Source organism: Octopus sinensis, linkage group LG4 (genome assembly GCF_006345805.1).
Source record: "Octopus sinensis linkage group LG4, ASM634580v1, whole genome shotgun sequence".
Taxonomy (NCBI): Eukaryota; Metazoa; Mollusca; class Cephalopoda; order Octopoda; family Octopodidae; genus Octopus; species Octopus sinensis.
Window position 1 is genome coordinate 42,058,998 of NC_043000.1, and position 19,829 is coordinate 42,078,826.

General features: G+C 40.6%; 1 protein-coding gene across 2 annotated transcripts in view; it reads right to left on the reverse strand.

The window, feature by feature from the left end:
* Positions 1-19,829, reverse strand: part of LOC115210439 (cilia- and flagella-associated protein 47-like) — a 208,424-nt gene that overhangs the window by 37,003 nt on the left and 151,592 nt on the right. For both annotated transcript variants that reach the window (XM_036501982.1, XM_036501983.1), the window contains 5 exons: positions 13,416-13,509; positions 11,668-11,750; positions 10,804-10,932; positions 8,611-8,754; positions 7,218-7,333 (listed from right to left, as the gene is read on the reverse strand). In XM_036501982.1, the coding sequence (XP_036357875.1) occupies positions 7,218-7,333; positions 8,611-8,754; positions 10,804-10,932; positions 11,668-11,750; positions 13,416-13,509 (566 nt within the window). The remainder of the gene's footprint in view (positions 1-7,217; positions 7,334-8,610; positions 8,755-10,803; positions 10,933-11,667; positions 11,751-13,415; positions 13,510-19,829) is intronic.

Here is a 19,829-nt window from a genome sequence, read left to right on the forward strand (position 1 = left end):
TCGGGACGCCAGCTCTCGCATTTGGGTGGGTGATTCTCGGATGAATAACGGGTCTTGGGTTAGTGTAAGACCTCCCGGACCGATAATTATCCTTGTTCGCTAAATTAAATGCGGGAGCGACTACCCCGGTATCCGCCGCGCTCCCGTCCTTACTTAAAATGTTAATGTTATTATATACGGCCCTATCCTGATGACCGAATGATGGCATCGGAAGGGCCGGATCAATATAAATTACCTTCTGCCTATAACCGGCCTTGGATAGTGCGGCGTTATAAAAATCCGCTTTCTGCATAAAAATATCGGCACTGGCGGACAGGCCAGACAATCTTAGAGAGATGTTTTTAACCAAATTGTCTGTTACGGTTTTGGCATGATTTGAGAAGACACTGACATACTTCAAATTAGTGGAAGGCTTATGGTAAGGGCAGTATGAGTCGCTATTAAGGTTAAGTGTAACGTCTAGGAAATTAGCCTTGGTGAGTTCGTTATCAAAAACTATACTCATGCCCATTCTATTAAAAAACCTAGCTAACCTGCTCTTAGTTTTCTGCACTATTCTGTTCGTGGTGTTTTGCAGGTAAAACAGACAATCGTCACGATACAGGCCGCCCGCGATTTCCGGGAATTGATCGGACAATTCGTAGAGAATATATATTCCGACCAAATCTGCTATCTGCGCACTATCCGAACTACCCATAGGCACATCAAATTCATTGGGAGTATCCTTACGGATCCACAGCTTATTATCAAACTTAATAAACGATTTCCTGGCAACTAAGATGATATCTATCTCTTCTCTGGTGAGGCCTGCCTTGTTGTGAGCATGCCAGAGGGCCTTATTTAGCACACTAGGGTTAATCGAGGGGTAGAAGCTGGCGATATCAAACTGAATGAACCTAGTACGGTTCTTATTGGGGATGGAAGAGAACCACTTCACTACCTGCGAGGAGTTGGCCCAGAGGCTGAGCTTCAGCTTGTTTACTAAACTAGGGATATATTTATCTAAAATGTACTTACTGATTATCCCGATATCAGATCTAGCAGGGCATATGAGTCTTAGCGCTGGGTTGGTGTGGAAGTTAGGTTTATGGTCCTTCACTATAAATCTGGGTTGCTTGGGGCTAAGCGGCTGAGTTCTCATTTGAATTCGGTGTTTAAATATTATATCCTTAATTTCCAAGTTTACCTTCCTCAGGGTACTCCAATTGGTTTTTCTATAATTTTTCTTGATCTCTTTACCGAGTAAATCTAGGTACTGCTTAATGGGCATCTTGTATGTGTTCCTGGTCTTGTCGGACTGGACCAGGACTCCGTCCGTTCTATTAATGTCCTTGGTAATTTTATCTAGGTATCTGAGGTGGGCATTTCTCCTGGGTGACTTCCTGAACTTAATCTTTCTGACTATGTCCCACAAGTCGTCCTCAAACTTCTTCAGTCTTGGGTTCGGTGGCGGCGTATCCAATGTTTTAAAAAGCCGGCCGTATTCGGACGATGCAGTTGTCCGGTTCGATTTTAGATCTTCGTTCTCGTGGAAGAAAATGAGCCATCTTATCCGGTTTATGAATGCGTTGGTTTTACAAACCAACTCCTTAAGGAAGGCATCCTTTGGTGGTATAGGAATATCCTTAAGGGACGCATCAATCTCGAACAACTCCATTATTGGCGTCGGTTAAAGTAGCAGTTTCTTGACGAAGCGGTATGTATTATGTGAAATAGAAAGATGAATAATCTTGTAGTGGATTAAACAAAAGTTTAACCGATACCTTAGTAGCAAAAAATCCACTACAAGATTATTAATCCACTACAATTATTAATCCACTACAAGATTATTCATCTTTCTATTTCACATAATACATACCGCTTCGTCAAGAAACTGCTACTTTAACCGACGCCAATAATGGAGTTGTTCGAGATTGATGCGTCCCTTAAGGATATTCCTATACCACCAAAGGATGCCTTCCTTAAGGAGTTGGTTTGTAAAACCAACGCATTCATAAACCGGATAAGATGGCTCATTTTCTTCCACGAGAACGAAGATCTAAAATCGAACCGGACAACTGCATCGTCCGAATACGGCCGGCTTTTTAAAACATTGGATACGCCGCCACCGAACCCAAGACTGAAGAAGTTTGAGGACGACTTGTGGGACATAGTCAGAAAGATTAAGTTCAGGAAGTCACCCAGGAGAAATGCCCACCTCAGATACCTAGATAAAATTACCAAGGACATTAATAGAACGGACGGAGTCCTGGTCCAGTCCGACAAGACCAGGAACACATACAAGATGCCCATTAAGCAGTACCTAGATTTACTCGGTAAAGAGATCAAGAAAATTATAGAAAAACCAATTGGAGTACCCTGAGGAAGGTAAACTTGGAAATTAAGGATATAATATTTAAACACCGAATTCAAATGAGAACTCAGCCGCTTAGCCCCAAGCAACCCAGATTTATAGTGAAGGACCATAAACCTAACTTCCACACCAACCCAGCGCTAAGACTCATATGCCCTGCTAGATCTGATATCGGGATAATCAGTAAGTACATTTTAGATAAATATATCCCTAGTTTAGTAACAAGCTGAAGCTCAGCCTCTGGGCCAACTCCTCGCAGGTAGTGAAGTGGTTCTCTTCCATCCCCAATAAGAACCGTACTAGGTTCATTCAGTTTGATATCGCCAGCTTCTACCCCTCGATTAACCCTAGTGTGCTAAATAAGGCCCTCTGGCATGCTCACAACAAGGCAGGCCTCACCAGAGAAGAGATAGATATCATCTTAGTTGCCAGGAAATCGTTTATAAGTTTGATAATAAGCTGTGGATCCGTAAGGATACTCCCAATGAATTTGATGTGCCTATGGGTAGTTCGGATAGTGCGCAGATAGCAGATTTGGTCGGAATATATATTCTCTACGAATTGTCCGATCAATTCCCGGAAATCGCGGGCGGCCTGTATCGTGACGATTGTCTGTTTTACCTGCAAAACACCACGAACAGAATAGTGCAGAAAACTAAGAGCAGGTTAGCTAGGTTTTTTAATAGAATGGGCATGAGTATAGTTTTTGATAACGAACTCACCAAGGCTAATTTCTAGACGTTACACTTAACCTTAATAGCGACTCATACTGCCCTTACCATAAGCCTTCCACTAATTTGAAGTATGTCAGTGTCTTCTCAAATCATGCCAAAACCGTAACAGACAATTTGGTTAAAAACATCTCTCTAAGATTGTCTGGCCTGTCCGCCAGTGCCGATATTTTTATGCAGAAAGCGGATTTTTATAACGCCGCACTATCCAAGGCCGGTTATAGGCAGAAGGTAATTTATATTGATCCGGCCCTTCCGATGCCATCATTCGGTCATCAGGATAGGGCCGTATATAATAACATTAACATTTTAAGTAAGGACGGGAGCGCGGCGGATACCGGGGTAGTCGCTCCCGCATTTAATTTAGCGAACAAGGATAATTATCGGTCCGGGAGGTCTTACACTAACCCAAGACCCGTTATTCATCCGAGAATCACCCACCCAAATGCGAGAGCTGGCGTCCCGACCCATCACACTGATAGGAATAAGCATATATGGTTTGTAATCCCCTTTGGTAAGCAGATTAGAACTAACCTCCCCCTCATGTTTAGACAAGCCATCGCCAATAACTTCCCCAGAAATTCCAAATATTACTCCACGGTTAACTCACATAAAGTTAGGATAGCTTTCTCCAACACTAAAAACCTCGCCCAGATAATCGCCTCCCATAATAATAGGCTACTTACTAAGACCCTATCACCTTTTTCCGGAGGCACAGCCTCTTCCGCTCCCGCTTAATGCTCAGTAGGAATAATTATAGTAGTAATAATGATATGAGAGCCAGTACAGTGACACATAATCTCAGCTCCAGCCAGGAGTACCCACTAGGGGTATAGTTATAAATAGGGGTGTTGTGGTTGATGGTAACAATGGGAGTAGGGTAGAGAGCCCCTTTAGCATCCCCAGCATCATTTCCCGCAATAGCAGTACCACGGGCAGTAGCAATGACAGCACTCTGATAGATAGTGGAGAATCAGGGGTTATTCCTATAGTTAATAGTGACGTAGTGGAAAATAGAGTAGTAAGCGGCTGCAGGTCTCGGAACGAATATAGTGACAGGAACGCAGTTCTAATTTCAGAAACCAATCCTAGCAGAGTAAGATTCACGTCGGCGAACTCCAAGATCAAAAACGCCGTCTACCAATGCAAGGTTTACACGGACTCAGATGCCTTCACTTATATAGGGGCATCGTCCTCAAGATTGTCTTTGCGTGTCTCCACCATTACGCAACTTTTCGGGACGTGAACAAGCGCCAGACCACGGGACTCAGTAAGCTAATATGGCGACTGAAGGATGCGAACTTAAGCTATAGGCTGGAATGGTCAATTTTGTCGGTGGCCCTCCCATTTGATAGGGGCAGAAGACAGTGCAACCTTTGTGTCTCCGAACTCTTCCATATTTTGTTTGCCAGAGGCCGGATGGTAAACGGGCTCTTACAGTCGGCTTTTCGATGCCCCCATTGGCGGCGTTACACTTATCTGGCCTTTAAATAGCGTTTATAAATAAGACCGGCACCCATAGCCCTTGGTAACAAATTCTGAAATAGATTTTAAGATATCTACAATTAACCACTGCAAGGGAAATTACTCCTGTAAGACAAACGGGGCTTGTTTTTTCACAGCGGGGGGTTTCCTTGTCAAGGTAGGCTTAGATGAACACACACACACACACACATAAAACATAAAATATATATATATAATTTCTTTATTTTTTTTCTTTCTGCCACCCAACGGTTATCACGGCAGTAGCCACTGACAGCCGAACGATCAAACGCACACACGTACACAAAAAATGTTTTCTACCCCTACGCCAACACACACATATATAGAACAGTATACACACACACACGTCTCTAAGTAGATTTTTTCTCGCCCCTTATAAAACATCCAATATTCTTTAAATAGTCAGAACTTTATTCTCGGTCACAAAGAACATCTATACGCCCTCACCCACATGTTTGACCGATGCCTGACTGTTGAATTCTTCAGCCACCGGTTCTCAACATACACTGATAAACAGTTTCGCCATGGGCTCTTAGGAGCACAGTTCGATTTGTTTTTTGCTCTGCCTCTGTTCTGTTTTTGTTTTTCCAACGGATTTCCTTTTTTCTTCCTGAAGAGAAAGACACAATATGGTCCCATTATTCAATCGGATTTTGGTAATTTGTGCCTTTCGAAACACGTGTAGAATGAAATAAAACGATTTCTGTTCAATCTGCGTTCAGCTCCATTTCTTCAATTCACCAATAATGTTTTAATTTCAATTATCCGCACCAACGCACGGTTGCAACGCCAGATGGTTGTACCTCCAACCGTGCTGTTCACTGCTGTGATTTTTGCTACTAAGGTATCGGTTAAACTTTTGATTAATCCACTACAAGATTATTCATCTTTCTATTTCACATAATATATATATATATATATATATGTGTGTATATATGTGGTGTGGTGTGTGTGTGCACGCATTATATATACAAATGTATACAAATTATATATATATATATGTATAAATTAAATTAGAGATAAAACCACTAATAGGCAAATGACAATGAAAAACCAAAAACAAAAACATAAAAATAAAAATATAATATAGAAAATATAAAATATAAAATTGAAAAATTTAAATTATTTAAATTTAAAATAAAAATTATTAAATTATATTTATAATTTGTTTAAAAATATATATAACTATCAAAAAGTATTAAAAAGTTTAATATACATAAATACAGATATATACACTTTGTATATATACATTATATATACATATTTATTTATAGAACACACACACACACACATATATAAATGAACACAAGAAATATCTGATTCATAATATTTGTTCTCATGATTGTGTGTTGTTGGTGGCGATAATAATTCTCTCTATGAATACAGACAGCGAGACAAAGAACGCTGTTTGACAAACTTATAAAGGGAAACTGAAGGGGAGTTAGAGGGGAATGGAGGAAATAGCGTGAATGAGGAAGACAGATACGTAAAAGAATGAGAGTGGACTTGTGAAAGTGGGTTTTTGGCCCTAGCAACAACATCTTTTAAGATGGGGATTTCTAAGGTAGCCCATGGGCATCGTCACCTCATTTTACATGTCCCTGTAAATTTTGGAGTCAATCTGACAGGATGTAGTGGCCTTGAAAGCGATCCAAGCGGTCAAAACGCATTTCAGTCTTATATCATCATCATCATCATCATCATTTAGCGTCCGCTTTCCATGCTAGCATGGGTTGGACGGTTCAACTGGGGTCTGGGAAGCCAGAAGGCTGCACCAGGCCCAGTTTGATCTGGCAATGTTTTTACGGCTGGATATATTATATTGCCGGGAGACGCAATGGCCCAGTGGTTAGGGCAGCGGACTCGCGGTCGTAGGATCGCGGTTTCGATTCCCAGACCGGGCGTTGTGAGTGTTTATTGAGCAAAAACACCTAAAAGCTCCACGTGGCTCCGGCAGGGATGGTGGTGATCCCTGCTGTACTCTTTCGCCACAACTTTCTCTCACTCTTACTTCCTGTTTCTGTTGTACCTGTATTTCAAAGGGCCGGCCTTGTCACTCTCTGTGTCACACTGAATATCCCCGAGAACTACGTTAAGGGTACACGTGTCTGTGGAGTGCTCAGCCACTTACACGTTAATTTCACGAGCAAGCTATTCCGTTGATTCGGATCAACCGGAACCCTCGTCGTCGTAACCGATGGAGTGCTTCCATATTTAGTCTTCACTTCAGCACTATTACTATTATTTTAGATTCTTTGTCAAAGTTCTTTTCACACATATTGTGACCTCTTCAGCAATTCTCTATTTGAATGTAATTAGTTTTTTTTTTTCTTTTTGTTGACAACACTATTCCTACATAATTATTGTGTTATGACTTTTTACAAACAAAATAAATTATTTGTTAATGGACTGGAACATGTGTGAGTTAGAGGCCTTTGCAATAAACAACACAAAGTAATGCTGTAAACATGAGCAGACCAAATCGCTAATCTCTCAGATAATTTATCTAGTACTTCACCTAACAACTTGGTCACTCATGAGCTTTATGTATGCAGGCAATACTTAAACAAGGTAAAAATGATTAAGTTAAAAAAACAGGTAGACAGATATATTTGATTCTAGAATCTTACTTGGCTTTCACTTCAGAAGTGATAACAATCTCGCCCATTGCGAGAGGGCTTGTGGCATTACCAATCAGATTTATGTCTTCAATAACAGCACTTCCATTCATCAGCACTAATTTTCCCTGCAATGAGAAATTATAATTGCTAAAAGATTATGACAGCTCTCCCTTAACTTCCTTCTTTAGCTATTGGTTTCACACAAACCAATGAAGGAGCATCAATGTGGTTGCATAACCTGCTGGATATAGCAATTACATTTACCTCAAATCACACCTGACCGTTGTACGAAAGGAAACATTGGATAAAGTATTTCTCAATATGCTACATCTGAAATACTAATGCTTGTATGTGTATTTTGAGCGAAACTTCAAGCTAAACACTACAAACAACAACAGCAATATTTTAAACAAAATATTCTTTTCTGTTCTAGGCACAAGGCCTAAAATTTTGGAGGAGAGGGGGCAGTCGATTAGATCGACCTCAGTATGTAACTGGTACTTGATTTATCAACCTCAAAAGGATGAAAGGCAAAGTCAGTCTCGGCGGAATTTTAACTCAGAATGTAAAGACAGATGAAATACTGCTAAACATATCACCTGGCATGCTAACATTTCTGCCAGCTTGCTGTCATATTTTATATTAAATATTCTAATGCTACTGTTAGTAGTAGTTGGAATAAGGTGGTGAGCTGGCAGAATCGTTACCTTTTCAGACTGTTTAGGAGCCATATAGCAGACAAGCTGACCCCCTCATATTTCTTAATGGCAAAAATAGTATCTTTGCTATTGAACTGAGATTATTATTATCATCTTTGTAATTACCTTCATCACAGTACTTCAGAGAGGAAAATTACATACAATCATATGCAAAACTCTGCTTTGAGAAACATCCTACAACCCAGCTTACTATTTCCCTTCCCCACCTATATCCGCTACTCTACTTCCAACAACGTATTCTGTATTACTCCAGAGATGCATCCTTAATCCATTCAGGAAAAACACCTCAGTCATTTATCTTCCTAAGTTCATTCATTCATTGATATTACATTTGTTTTTCCATGCTAGCATAGGTTAGACAGCATAATTTTCCTTTTTTGAGGCACTGTTGTCATAGCTGGATGCTCTTTTGGTTCTTAATATTTACCAGTATTTTTGTATTCATCTTGTCTTAGAAAGTACAGAACTTGAGAGCAATCTGTAGAGAGGAAAAGTAAAAAAAACATGACCACTTGTAGCTTAGTGCAGAATGTAAACATACACAGACACAATCATAAACACACACACATATGAAAGGTTTGACTATAAAGAGTTTATGAGCTGGCCTTGTGGCAAAATTTGAAACCATGAGACATAGTCTATAGAAGTGTTGACTGAAATTAAGAACAGTGAGGAAAATTTACTTTATATCCCTCTTCTAGTGCTGGTCTGTAGCAGATAGGATAGAAAGCAGTGGCATTTGCTGGTACAACCAAACTGTCTGGTCCTGAGAATGGATCTCCTTCAACAATAGCTTTCAGTTTCCAGATATTACTGGTTGGATTTATCTGAAATAAACAAATAAGCAGATATTTACAAAACACTGAAACTGACTGGGAAATTTTAAAATAATGCAAATAAAAAAATAAAAGAAATGTTAACGTTGAGTGAAAGGTCGGATACATCTGAAACTGGAAGTTGGTAATTATTAATTAAAGTTTTTATTCCAAATTAATTAACAATAGGTGCAGGAGTTGCTGTGTGAAAAGTAGCTTGTTTACCAACCACATGGTTCTGGGTTCAGTCCCACTGCGTGGTACCTTGGGCAAGTGTCTTCTACTATAGCCTCGGGCCGACCAAAGCCTTGTGAGTGGATTTGGTAGATGGAAACTGAAAGAAGGCCGTCGTATATATGTATATATAGATATGCGTGTGTGTGTTTGTGTGTCTGTGTTTGTTCCCCCTAGCATTGCTTGACAACCGATGCTGGTGTGTTTATGTCCCTGTTACTTAGTGGTTCGGCAAAAGAGACCGATAGAATAAGTACTGGGCTTACAAAAGAATAAGTCCGGGGGTCGAGTTGTTCAGCTAAAAGGCGGTGCTCCAGCATGGCTGCAGTCAAATGACTGAAACAAGTAAAAGAGTAAAGATTATATCATGTTTCAGTTAATTTTCATAAAAGTGAAGAATTAGGAAAAGTTTAACCCTTTCTCAGTGAAATTATATTTTATGATTATATCAGTAATAATATTAAATATGTACTGAAAAATAGATTTGGGATTTTCTACAAGTTACATTGTCTCAATAAACTTGACATATCTTAAACAAAAAATAGTTTCAAATATGGCATACTTCAAAAGAAGATAGACTAGTATATAAAACTGCTTTCCACTGTTAAGAGCAATGAAACTTTGAGTGAATATATCTGTTGATATAGAGAATTTCTAACATATCAAGTGACCACGTTGAGAGTGTAGCTTGTTAGAGTCCTTAAACCTTCAACCCCCAAATCAAATTCCATGGGTATTTTAGGAATGATGTTAAATATTTACCAAAATAAAGAACTGGTATTTTCTGCAAGTCATGTTACCTTAGTAAACTTGACATATCATCATCACTTAATATCTACTTTTCTATGCTTGCATGGGTCAGATAGAGTATATTTGAGGTGGATTTTCTACATCGATCTTTACCTGGTTCAAAGCAAGGTAATATTTCCCCAAGGCCAGCAAGCTTCTTGCCACACCGCTATGCTTGCACTTCAACAGAAAGTAGTTTCAGATATAACATTTCTTAACAAAAGATAGATTGGTATATAAAACTGCTTTCCCATGGTTTAGGGTAATGAAATTTTGAATAGATATATCTGATTTCTGCAGTAAACGGGTTAAGAAAATTAATTGTAATTAGTAGCTACCAAGTCATAGAATTTTGTGGTCTTCAACTTAAATTTCAAATAAAACTTTGCTCAATAGGCGCAGGAGTGGCTATATAGGCGCAGGAGTGGCTGTGTGGTAAGTAGCTTGCTAACCAACCACATGGTTCCGGGTTCAGTCCCACTGCATGGCATCTTGGGCAAGTGTCTTCTGTTATAGCCCCGGGCCGACCAATGCCTTGTGAGTGGATTTGGTAGACGGAAACTGAAAGAAGCCTGTCGTACATATGTATGTATATATATATATATATGTATGTGTGTGTGTGTTTGTGTGTCTGTGTTTGTCCCCCTAGCATAGCTTGACAACAGATGCTGGTGTGTTTACGTCCCCGTCACTTAGCGGTTCGGCAAAAGAGACCGATAGAATAAGTACTGGGCTTACAAAGAATAAGTCCCGGGGTCGATTTGCTCGACTAAAAAAAGGCGGTGCTCCAGCATGGCCGCAGTCAAATGACTGAAACAAGTAAAAAGAGAAAAAAAAAGAGTATGTATTGAGTGTTGATTTTATCTTTTATGTTAGCATCATTTTGTGCAATGATTCACACATACACGCACATATGAGCACACACAAGCACACACACACACATACACACACATTATGAGAGTAGTGTTGGTGTCAGATGAGCCAGTATTGAAATGGGTAATGAATGAAATAGAATACGACGAGTTAATTTCCACTTACAACTGGGATATCCTGTACTGTCTTCTGTAAAACAGGAGTCTGAAATTCTATTTCTATTTTACTTCCTTTTGGATAAGCTGTGCATTCAAGTTTATAAAGGCGTATGTCGTCCTTTGCTGACAATAAAATCTGTTGAAAAGAAGGAACGGAAAGAACAAAAGCTTCTTGTATAAAATCTTCATGAATGCATGATGTTCACAAAGGTAGGGTTTCTCAATACTTTTTGTGCTCATGGAATCCACAAGACTGGGAGAAAATTTTTAAAAGTTATTAATGTCTAAAAAAACTATATACATGTTGCCAATAACCATTAAAATAACACTATGAGCATAATTTATTCATTTTTCTTTCTTAATTTTGTGATAGGAATAACTCAGCTTCAGAAAGCTACAAATTTGGGCAGGTGAGTCAGTTGATTAAATTATCCTTAGTACTTGACTGGTATTTTATTTTATTTTGTTTACAGAAGGATAAATGATAAAGCCAATCTGTGCAAAATTTAAATCAAGAATGTAAAGTCACTAAATATCACAGGGCATTTTGTCACACGCCACCAGTTTTATCACTTTTAATAATAATAGAAGTCCTTTCAACTAAAGTCACAAAGCCTGAAATTTTGGTAGAGGGGATTAATCAATTACACTGACCCAATGATTCACTGGTACTGAAATTATCAACCCTGAGAGGATGAAAGGTAAAGTCGACTTTGGTGGAATTTGAACAGAACATAAAGATGGACAAAATACCACTAAGCATTTTGACTGGCATACTAACAATTCTGTCAGCTCACCACCTTTATAATAATCATGATGATGATGATGATGATGATGATGATGATGATACTTTTAAAGGACATGTTCTTACTTGACATTCAAAATGTCCACTGGATTCAGCACTAAAGGTCACTGGTACCCGGAAATGTTCATTTTGTAATCCAAGTATGTTCTCTGGCAGAAAGGTAAAAACAGAAATAATAATAATAATACATATGTAAATGGCAGGGAAAAAAATAATTAAGGAGTCAATAGACAAATATCAAGAAAACTATACAAAACTTTCTCTTTCACAAATACTCTCAAATATAAATCTACAAATGTTGATAAGTTTTTAAAAGTGATAAAGTGCCTACAAATTTCTTGGGTGTGACTAAATCGAGCTCTTGGTACACAGAGTCTTCACATTATGGAAATTCAAGTTATCAGGGTGCTGCTTTGCTTTTGGTAAAAATGCATCTTGGCTTATAACATAGAAGTCAATAGAAAAATATTGTTTTGCATTATGGAATTTTGCAATTATGGTAAAGCTTTCAAGAATGCATCCATTCAGTAATGCCAAATTTACTGTATTATATATTTCATTGATTTCCAAAGGATGGAATACAAAATGAGCTGCTATAGCTTTTGAATTCAGAATTCAGAATGGTCCTAACTGAATACCACCAGGCATTCTTGTAGTATGCCATGCCAATCTAGCAATGTTTTTTTTGGACAAATATTGATTTCTGTCACAAACACAGTGTAAAGGGTAAAAACGCACTTCAGTCATGAATGACCATGAGATTGCACCATGAAAATTGCCCTCCAAGGCACAAGTCCGGGCAAGGTTGTTTGTGGAAGACCAGCAGTTGCCCATGCATACCAGCCCCCTCTCCATGCCACAGCTGTTATCAGAGAAAGGTAAAGGCTGATACAGCTCAGCAGCAATGATGTCACAACTCATTTCTACAGCTGGGTGAACCTGAGCAATGTGAAATTAAGTGTCTTGCTCAAGAATGCAGTCTGGTCCAGGAATTGAACTCACCACCCCATGATTGTGAGCCCAATGCTTTAACCACTGAGCCATACACCTTCGCAAACACAAGACAACAAATTACTGGGCAGGAGGTAAAACCTAAATTGCATCAATTCAGGATGCTACATAGGTTTCAGATTTTGACACACGACCAGCAGTTTTAGGGGAGGGGCTAAGCCGATTACATCGACCCCAGTGCTCAACTGGTGCCTGGAAGGCAAAGTCAACCTTTGAGTTGAGATTATGATGTAAAATGAAATTATGTATGAGTTAAAATTATGACTTTGAGATCTGTGGATATGTATGTTGTGCAGGGAAACAAGAAAGATGTTTTAGTGAGATTTGAACCTGTTTCTTTGTGATCTGTAGGTACGTGTTTTATTAAGGGACACAACAAAGTATCTAAAGTAAGACTGCAAAGTATATGATTTAACATCCTATCACCACAAAGGAACACCTCAGAATTCTGGGGACAAATCATGATGTTGATGATGATGGAAATGTTGGCAGTACTGGTGATGATGATGATGACGATGATGGTGATGGAATGTTTATAATGCATATTCTGACAGTAACATTGTTAACTTCATGTCAGTATTGATCAAGCAGGCCTATTATCAGATGTGTTCCATCTATGACCACCACATCAAGGACTATATTACCTGATCTATATTTCATTTTTTTTTAAGAAATTATGGTATGATTTTTTAAGTGGGTATTTGATTACTATTTCTAGCAGGCTGAGTGATGGCAAAAAGAGTCTTTTAATAAAGTTGTTGTGCTGTGGGAGTATTTTTTTTAACAAGTGTTTTGGTTCATACCTTTTCTTGATTCTTTTACTTCAAAATGGATCGTATTTGGAAAACTGAAATTTCTGTTACTGTACTCGATATTGAATGTCAAAGTCTTCCTTTCCTACAGACAATGCACATAAAGAAACAAACATAAAATATAAAACAAACATATATTTTAAAATATGCTAGGCAAAACGTGTGGAATAATTTATTTTTTACTCTAGGTATAAAGCCCGAAATGTTTGGGGAGGGTCCAATTGATTTGATTGACCCCAATATGCAACTGGAATTTGAACTCAGAACGTAAAGACAGACGAAATACTGTTAAGCATTTCACCCGGCGTGCTAACGTTTCTGCCAGCTCACTGCCTTAAAATGTGTAAGATAATGTCAAGTCAATTACTAAAAACAAAGGGAAAATGTTTAAACAGTTAGCATATTAATTACTCTAACAGGTAATTCAGTAAAAATTTAGATGCAATTGAATATGGTACTTAAGTTAAAGGCACCAGAATTTGGTATGGTATTATCCATATAATTCAAATTGGGGTGGTTATAAGCAACAAGGATATCCAGTCTCATCAACAGAAACATGGTACTACCATGTTTCTGTTGATGGGACTGGTCTCTCTGTCTATCTACTTACCCTCTTTGTGATGTTGGAAAATGGAATAAGTATAAAAATGAATCTTTTCAATTAAACTAAAAATTCCATATGAAGCTGAAGATTGCTCTACCTTTTAAAACTTGCATTGTTTAATTAAATGAAGTCGCATGAAATTATTGTACTGCATTACCTTCGGATATCCTTGTTGCTTATTTTGATATATATATATATATATATATATATATATATATATATATATATATATATATATATATGTATGTATATATATAATGTATTATCTCTCTTCGCTATGTCCCCCCTTCCCATAACCATCATCGCCATGGTCCTCTATGCCCCCCCCTCCCCAAAACCATCATCGCCATACATAAAAGAGCCATCGCATTTATCGTTAACCCCACTCGCTTCAAAATATCTAAAGAATACGCACAGATCATGAATGGCTAAAAGTTAAGTGAATCGTCAACCTCGCTACGACTACCTTCTTTCTTGCACTTATCCTTATTCTTTCTCTATTCTTCAATTTCCATCTCATTGTATTGTCACTCATTCTTTCAGTATTCCCTCATTACCCTGTCTAGCTCAAACATTTTTTTCGTTTTTTAGACTTGTCTCCAGGTTCATAGCCACTCTGATTTTTCAATTTTTCAATTTTTCGTTTAGTATTGTCTCCCGATTCATACAAACCCATTTGCTAGCTCACGATTAACAGAACCTCTTTACTCAGCTACGGTGTTATATTAGCTATCAATAATGATATTCCCTCCGATTTTTCTGATTTTCAAACCTATTTATCTAATGTTTATTTATCGACAATGCCGTCCCCAGTCAAATTCCCTCACACCGCTTATTGTCACGTGTCCCTTGACCTCTCTCTCTAACTAACCGTATCTCTCTCTCGCTATGTCCCCCCTTCCCATAACCATCATCGCCATGGTCTCTATGCCCCCCCCTCCCCAAACCATCATCGCCATACATAAAAGAGCCATCGCATTTATCGTTAACCCCACTCGCTTCAAAATATCTAAAGAATACGCACAGATCATGAATGGCTAAAAGTTAAGTGAATCGTCCAACCTCGCTACGACTACCTTCTTTCTTGCACTTATCCTTATTCTTTCTCTATTCTTCAATTTCCATCTCATTGTATTGTCACTCATTCTTTCAGTATTCCCTCATTACCCTGTCTAGCTCAAACATTTTTTTCGTTTAGACTTGTCTCCAGGTTCATAGCCACTCTGATTTTTCAATTTTTCAATTTTTCAATTTTTCGTTTAGTATTGTCTCCCGATTCATACAAACCCATTTGCTAGCTCACGATTAACAGAACCTCTTTACTCAGCTACGGTGCACCCGCCCTCCAACCCCCACCACGCATGCCGGAAGTTCCTATTCTCTTCCATTCCGGGGTTGCTTCCCATGAAGACTGCAAATGCTCTCACCATCCATACCCCTCCCTACCCCTAGTCTCGACCTATGTAAGGTAATGTTCATACAGTGCAAAATATGAAAGGCTAGCGTTATGCAGGTTGTACTGAAGGCTACTTTACTACTTCATTTCTTGCACATGAATTCTGCCAAATGCGAGCTTTCTTTTCAGGTACACGAAGCTACTGTCCACCGTCCCAGGGTCTCTAGAGCCCATGCCTTCCACACCCTCAGGGTTGGCACCCTCAACGTTGGCACTCTGAAAGGTAGGTCTGGTGAGATAGTCGAGATGCTTGAACGGAGATGTGTGGATATATGTTGCATGCAAGAAATAAGGTGGAGAGGAGGATCAGCTAGGTTCCTCACAGGCAAGGAACGCAGGTACAAGATTTTCTGGGCAGGGAACACTGACGGGGTTGGTGGCGTGGGTATACTTATCGCTGAGAAATGGGTAGATAAAGTAATTGAGGTAATCAGAGTAAGTGACAGAATACTTAAGATTAGATTAGTGCTTCATCATAGTTTAGCAACCATTATATCAGCCTATGCTCCTCAGTCGGGGCTACCCGATGGACAGAAAGACCGATTCTATGACACTCTACTGCAGACTACCTCATTGACGAACGACAGAGACCTTATCTTTGTGGCTGGTGACTTCAATGGTCACGTTGGACGACATGCTGGGGGCTTCCATGGCGTACATGGAAGCTATGGCTATGGCTCCCGCAACGAGGAGGGAACCAGGCTGCTGGAGTTCTGCGATGCAAATAATCTTATGATTTGCAACACTAACTTCAGGAAACCTACCAGCCACCTAGTCACTTACCAATCGGGCCAACATACCAGCCAAATTGACTACATCCTTACAAGGCAAAGGGAGAGATGGCTGCTTATAAATGCCAAAACCTTCCCAGGTGAAGAATGTACCCCACAACATAGACTGGTAGTTAGTGACTTTAGGATCAGGACTAGGAGGACAACCAGAAGACGACAAATATGGAGAAGAAGGATCTGGAAGCTTAAAGATCCTGCAAATGGACAGAGATTTAGGGACATATTACTTGAAGCCTCTGACGAAGTAGAAGGGGATAGAGCATCACAGGGGGTAGAAGACAGCTGGACGTTTCTAAGGGACAACCTGCTGAGAGCCACTGACCAGATCTGTGGCTGGTGCAAAGTCCCCTCTCGACCTAGAATAACGTGGTGGTGGAACAATATTGTAGACAGGGCTATTAGAGAAAAGAGACAGGCTTGGAAGGTCTGGAAAAATGGGGGTAGCAGGGAATTGTATCAGACTGCCAAAGAGAAGCTAGGAGACAGGTTTATTTAGCCAGAGGGGAAGCAGATAAGAAAAAATTTGCCAATGTTCTGCGCCGTGAGGACCAAAGACTGGAGGTGTTTCGTGTTGCAAGACAGTGTTGAGAGAGAATCGTGATGTGGTAGGAGAGAAGTGTGTTCGCATGGAAGATGGTTCACTTGCGCTAAATGAGGATGCGAAGAGAGAGGTTTGGAGATGCCACTATGAAAGGTTGCTGAATGAAGAAAATGAATGGGATAAAGAGAGTCTGCCGAATGTTGACCCAACAGAGGGACCAGCTATCCGAGTTGATAGTTCTGTGGTAGCTAAGGCAATTAGAAGCATGAAGACAGGGAAAGCCCCAGGCCCATCAGGAATCACTGCAGAGATGCTCAAAATGTCTGGTAGTGTCGGCTATAGCCTAGTCACCCATATAGTTAATCAGGTGATACACAAAGGGGTCATACCCAATGACTGGTGTAGCAGTATAATAGTCAACTGCTACAAAGGTAAAGGTGATGCCCTAGATACAAATAACTACAGAGGTATCAAGCTGTTGGACCAGGTGATGAAGGTTACGGAGAGGGTCATAGCCCAACTAATTAGAGAGAGAGTTAGTTTAGATGAGATGCAGTTTGGGTTTGTGCCAGGGAAAAGTACTACTGATGCTATATTCCTGGTAAGGCAGCTGCAGGAGAAATACCTAGCCAAAGATAAGCCCCTGTACCTGGCTTTTGTTGACATGGAGAAAGCCTTCGACAGGGTCCCCCGATCCCTTATCTGGTGGGCAATGAGAAAACTAGGGATAGATGAATGGTTAGTGAGAGCTGTGCGGCCATGTATAGGGACGCCGCTAGTAGGGTGAGGGTTGGAAATGAGTACAGTGAAGAATTCCGGGTAGAGGTAGGGGTCCACCAAGGCTCAGTACTCAGCCCCCTCCTATTTATCATAGTCCTCCAGGCAATAACGGAGGAATTCAAGACAGGATGCCCTTGGGAGCTCCTCTATGCTGATGACCTTGCTCTAATTGCTGAGTCGCTATCAGAACTGGAGGAGAAGTTTCAGGTGTGGAAAAAGGATTAGAATCGAAGGGCCTCAGAGTCAATCTAGCTAAAACCAAAGTCGTAATCAGTAGGAAGGTAGACAAATCACAAACACCTTCAGGTAGATGGCCCTGCTCGATCTGTAGAAAAGGTGTAGGTAGAAACTCTATAAGATGCACCAAGTGTAAGCTATGGACACATAAGAGATGCAGCAATGTCAAAGGAAGGCTAACTAGGAAGATGGTTTTTATATGTGGCAGATGCTCAGGAACAATAAACACTGAAAATGCTCTGAGACCAACTTCCGTCACTTTCCAGGGAGAAAAACTAGAAATAGTTGATAGTTTCCGTTACCTAGGTGACCAAGTCAGCAGCGGGGGTGGGTGTGCTGAAAGTGTAACTGCTAGAGTAAGAATAGCTTGGGCAAAGTTCAGAGAGCTCTTACCTCTGCTGGTGACAAAAGGCCTCTCGCACAGAGTGAAAGGCAGACTGTATGATGCGTGTGTACGAACAGCCATGCTACATGGCAGTGAAACATGGGCCGTGACTGCTGAGGATATGCGTAAGCTCGCTAGAAATGAAGCCAGTATGCTCCGATGGATGTGTAATGCCGGTACTCACACTCGGCAGAGTGTAAGTACCTTGAGAGAAAAGCTGGACCTAAGAAGCATCAGTTGTGGTGTGCAAGAGAGACGTTTGCGCTGGTATGGTCATGTGGCGAGAATGGATGAAGATAGTTGTGTGAAAAAGTGCCACACCCTAGCGGTTGAGGGAACCTGTGGAAGAGGCAGACCCAGGAAAACCTGGGACGAGGTGGTGAAGCACGACCTTCGAACTTTAGGTCTCACTGAGGAAATGACTAGAGACCGAGACCTCTGGAAGTGTGCTGTGCGCGAGAAGACCCGGCAGGACAAGTGAGTCCACAACCCGTGGCCTTCTACATGGGATGGAGCCAGCCTACGTATGCATACCTTCCCTTCTTGGGACACAAAACTCTACTTGTGAAGACGTGTTGAGGCAAGTGAGGATCAGAATCGAAATCGATCAATGGAAATTGCGGATGTGCTACCAGTGCCGGTGGCATGTCGAAACTCTGCTTGTGAAGACCCATTGAGGCAAGTGAGGATCAGAATCGAAATCGATCAATGGAAATCGATCAATGGAAATTGCAGATGTGTTACCAGTGCCGGTGGCATGTAAGAGAACTTTCCGTTTCGCGACCGTTGCCAGCACCGCCCCGTTTCGTGTCCGTTGCCAGCCTCGCCTGGCCCTCGTGCCGGTGGCACATAAAAAGCACCATCCGTTCGTGGCCGTTTGCCAGCTCTGTCTGGCACCAGTGCGGGTGGCACGTAAAAAGCACCCACTACACTCACGGAGTGGTTGGCGTTAGGAAGGGCATCCAGCCGTAGAAACACTGCCAGATTTGACTGGGCCTGATGAAGCCTTCTGGCTTCACAGACCCCAGTAGAACCGTCCAACCCATGCTAGCATGGAAAACGGACGCTAAATGATGATGATGATGATGATATGTATAGGGGAAGAATTCACAAAAAAACAAAAGACGAAGACAGGTGGTATAGACAACAAGCAGATGTATTAGTTTAATGCTCGGGAAGTAAAAAAGTCTTTAATGTTTCGAGCCTATGCTCTTCCACAGAAAGGAACACAAAAAGAAACAAGGAGAGAAAATAAATAATGAGTAGTGGCTAGTGATCTATCATGGCGAATGCTAGACAGAGAGGTCACACAGAAGAGCGAGGAAGAAGGGGAGATAATAAAGTAATGGTGATCCCAAAACGAAGGTGCACGGGCGTGTGTATAAGAGAGTATGTATGTGCATGTGGAAGATGGCTGGTGGCCTTGACATGTGTGTGTGTGTATGTGTAGGTGCATGGATGTGGGGCTGAGAAGTGGTCAGTGCTAGTGTGTGCATGGTGGTGTGATGTGATGTGATGTGGTGTTGTGTGGTGTGGTGGCGTCTGGTGTAGTGGTGTGTGGCGTGATGTTGTTGAGAGTTGGGGGTGAGTATGCATGCATTTTAGATGCAC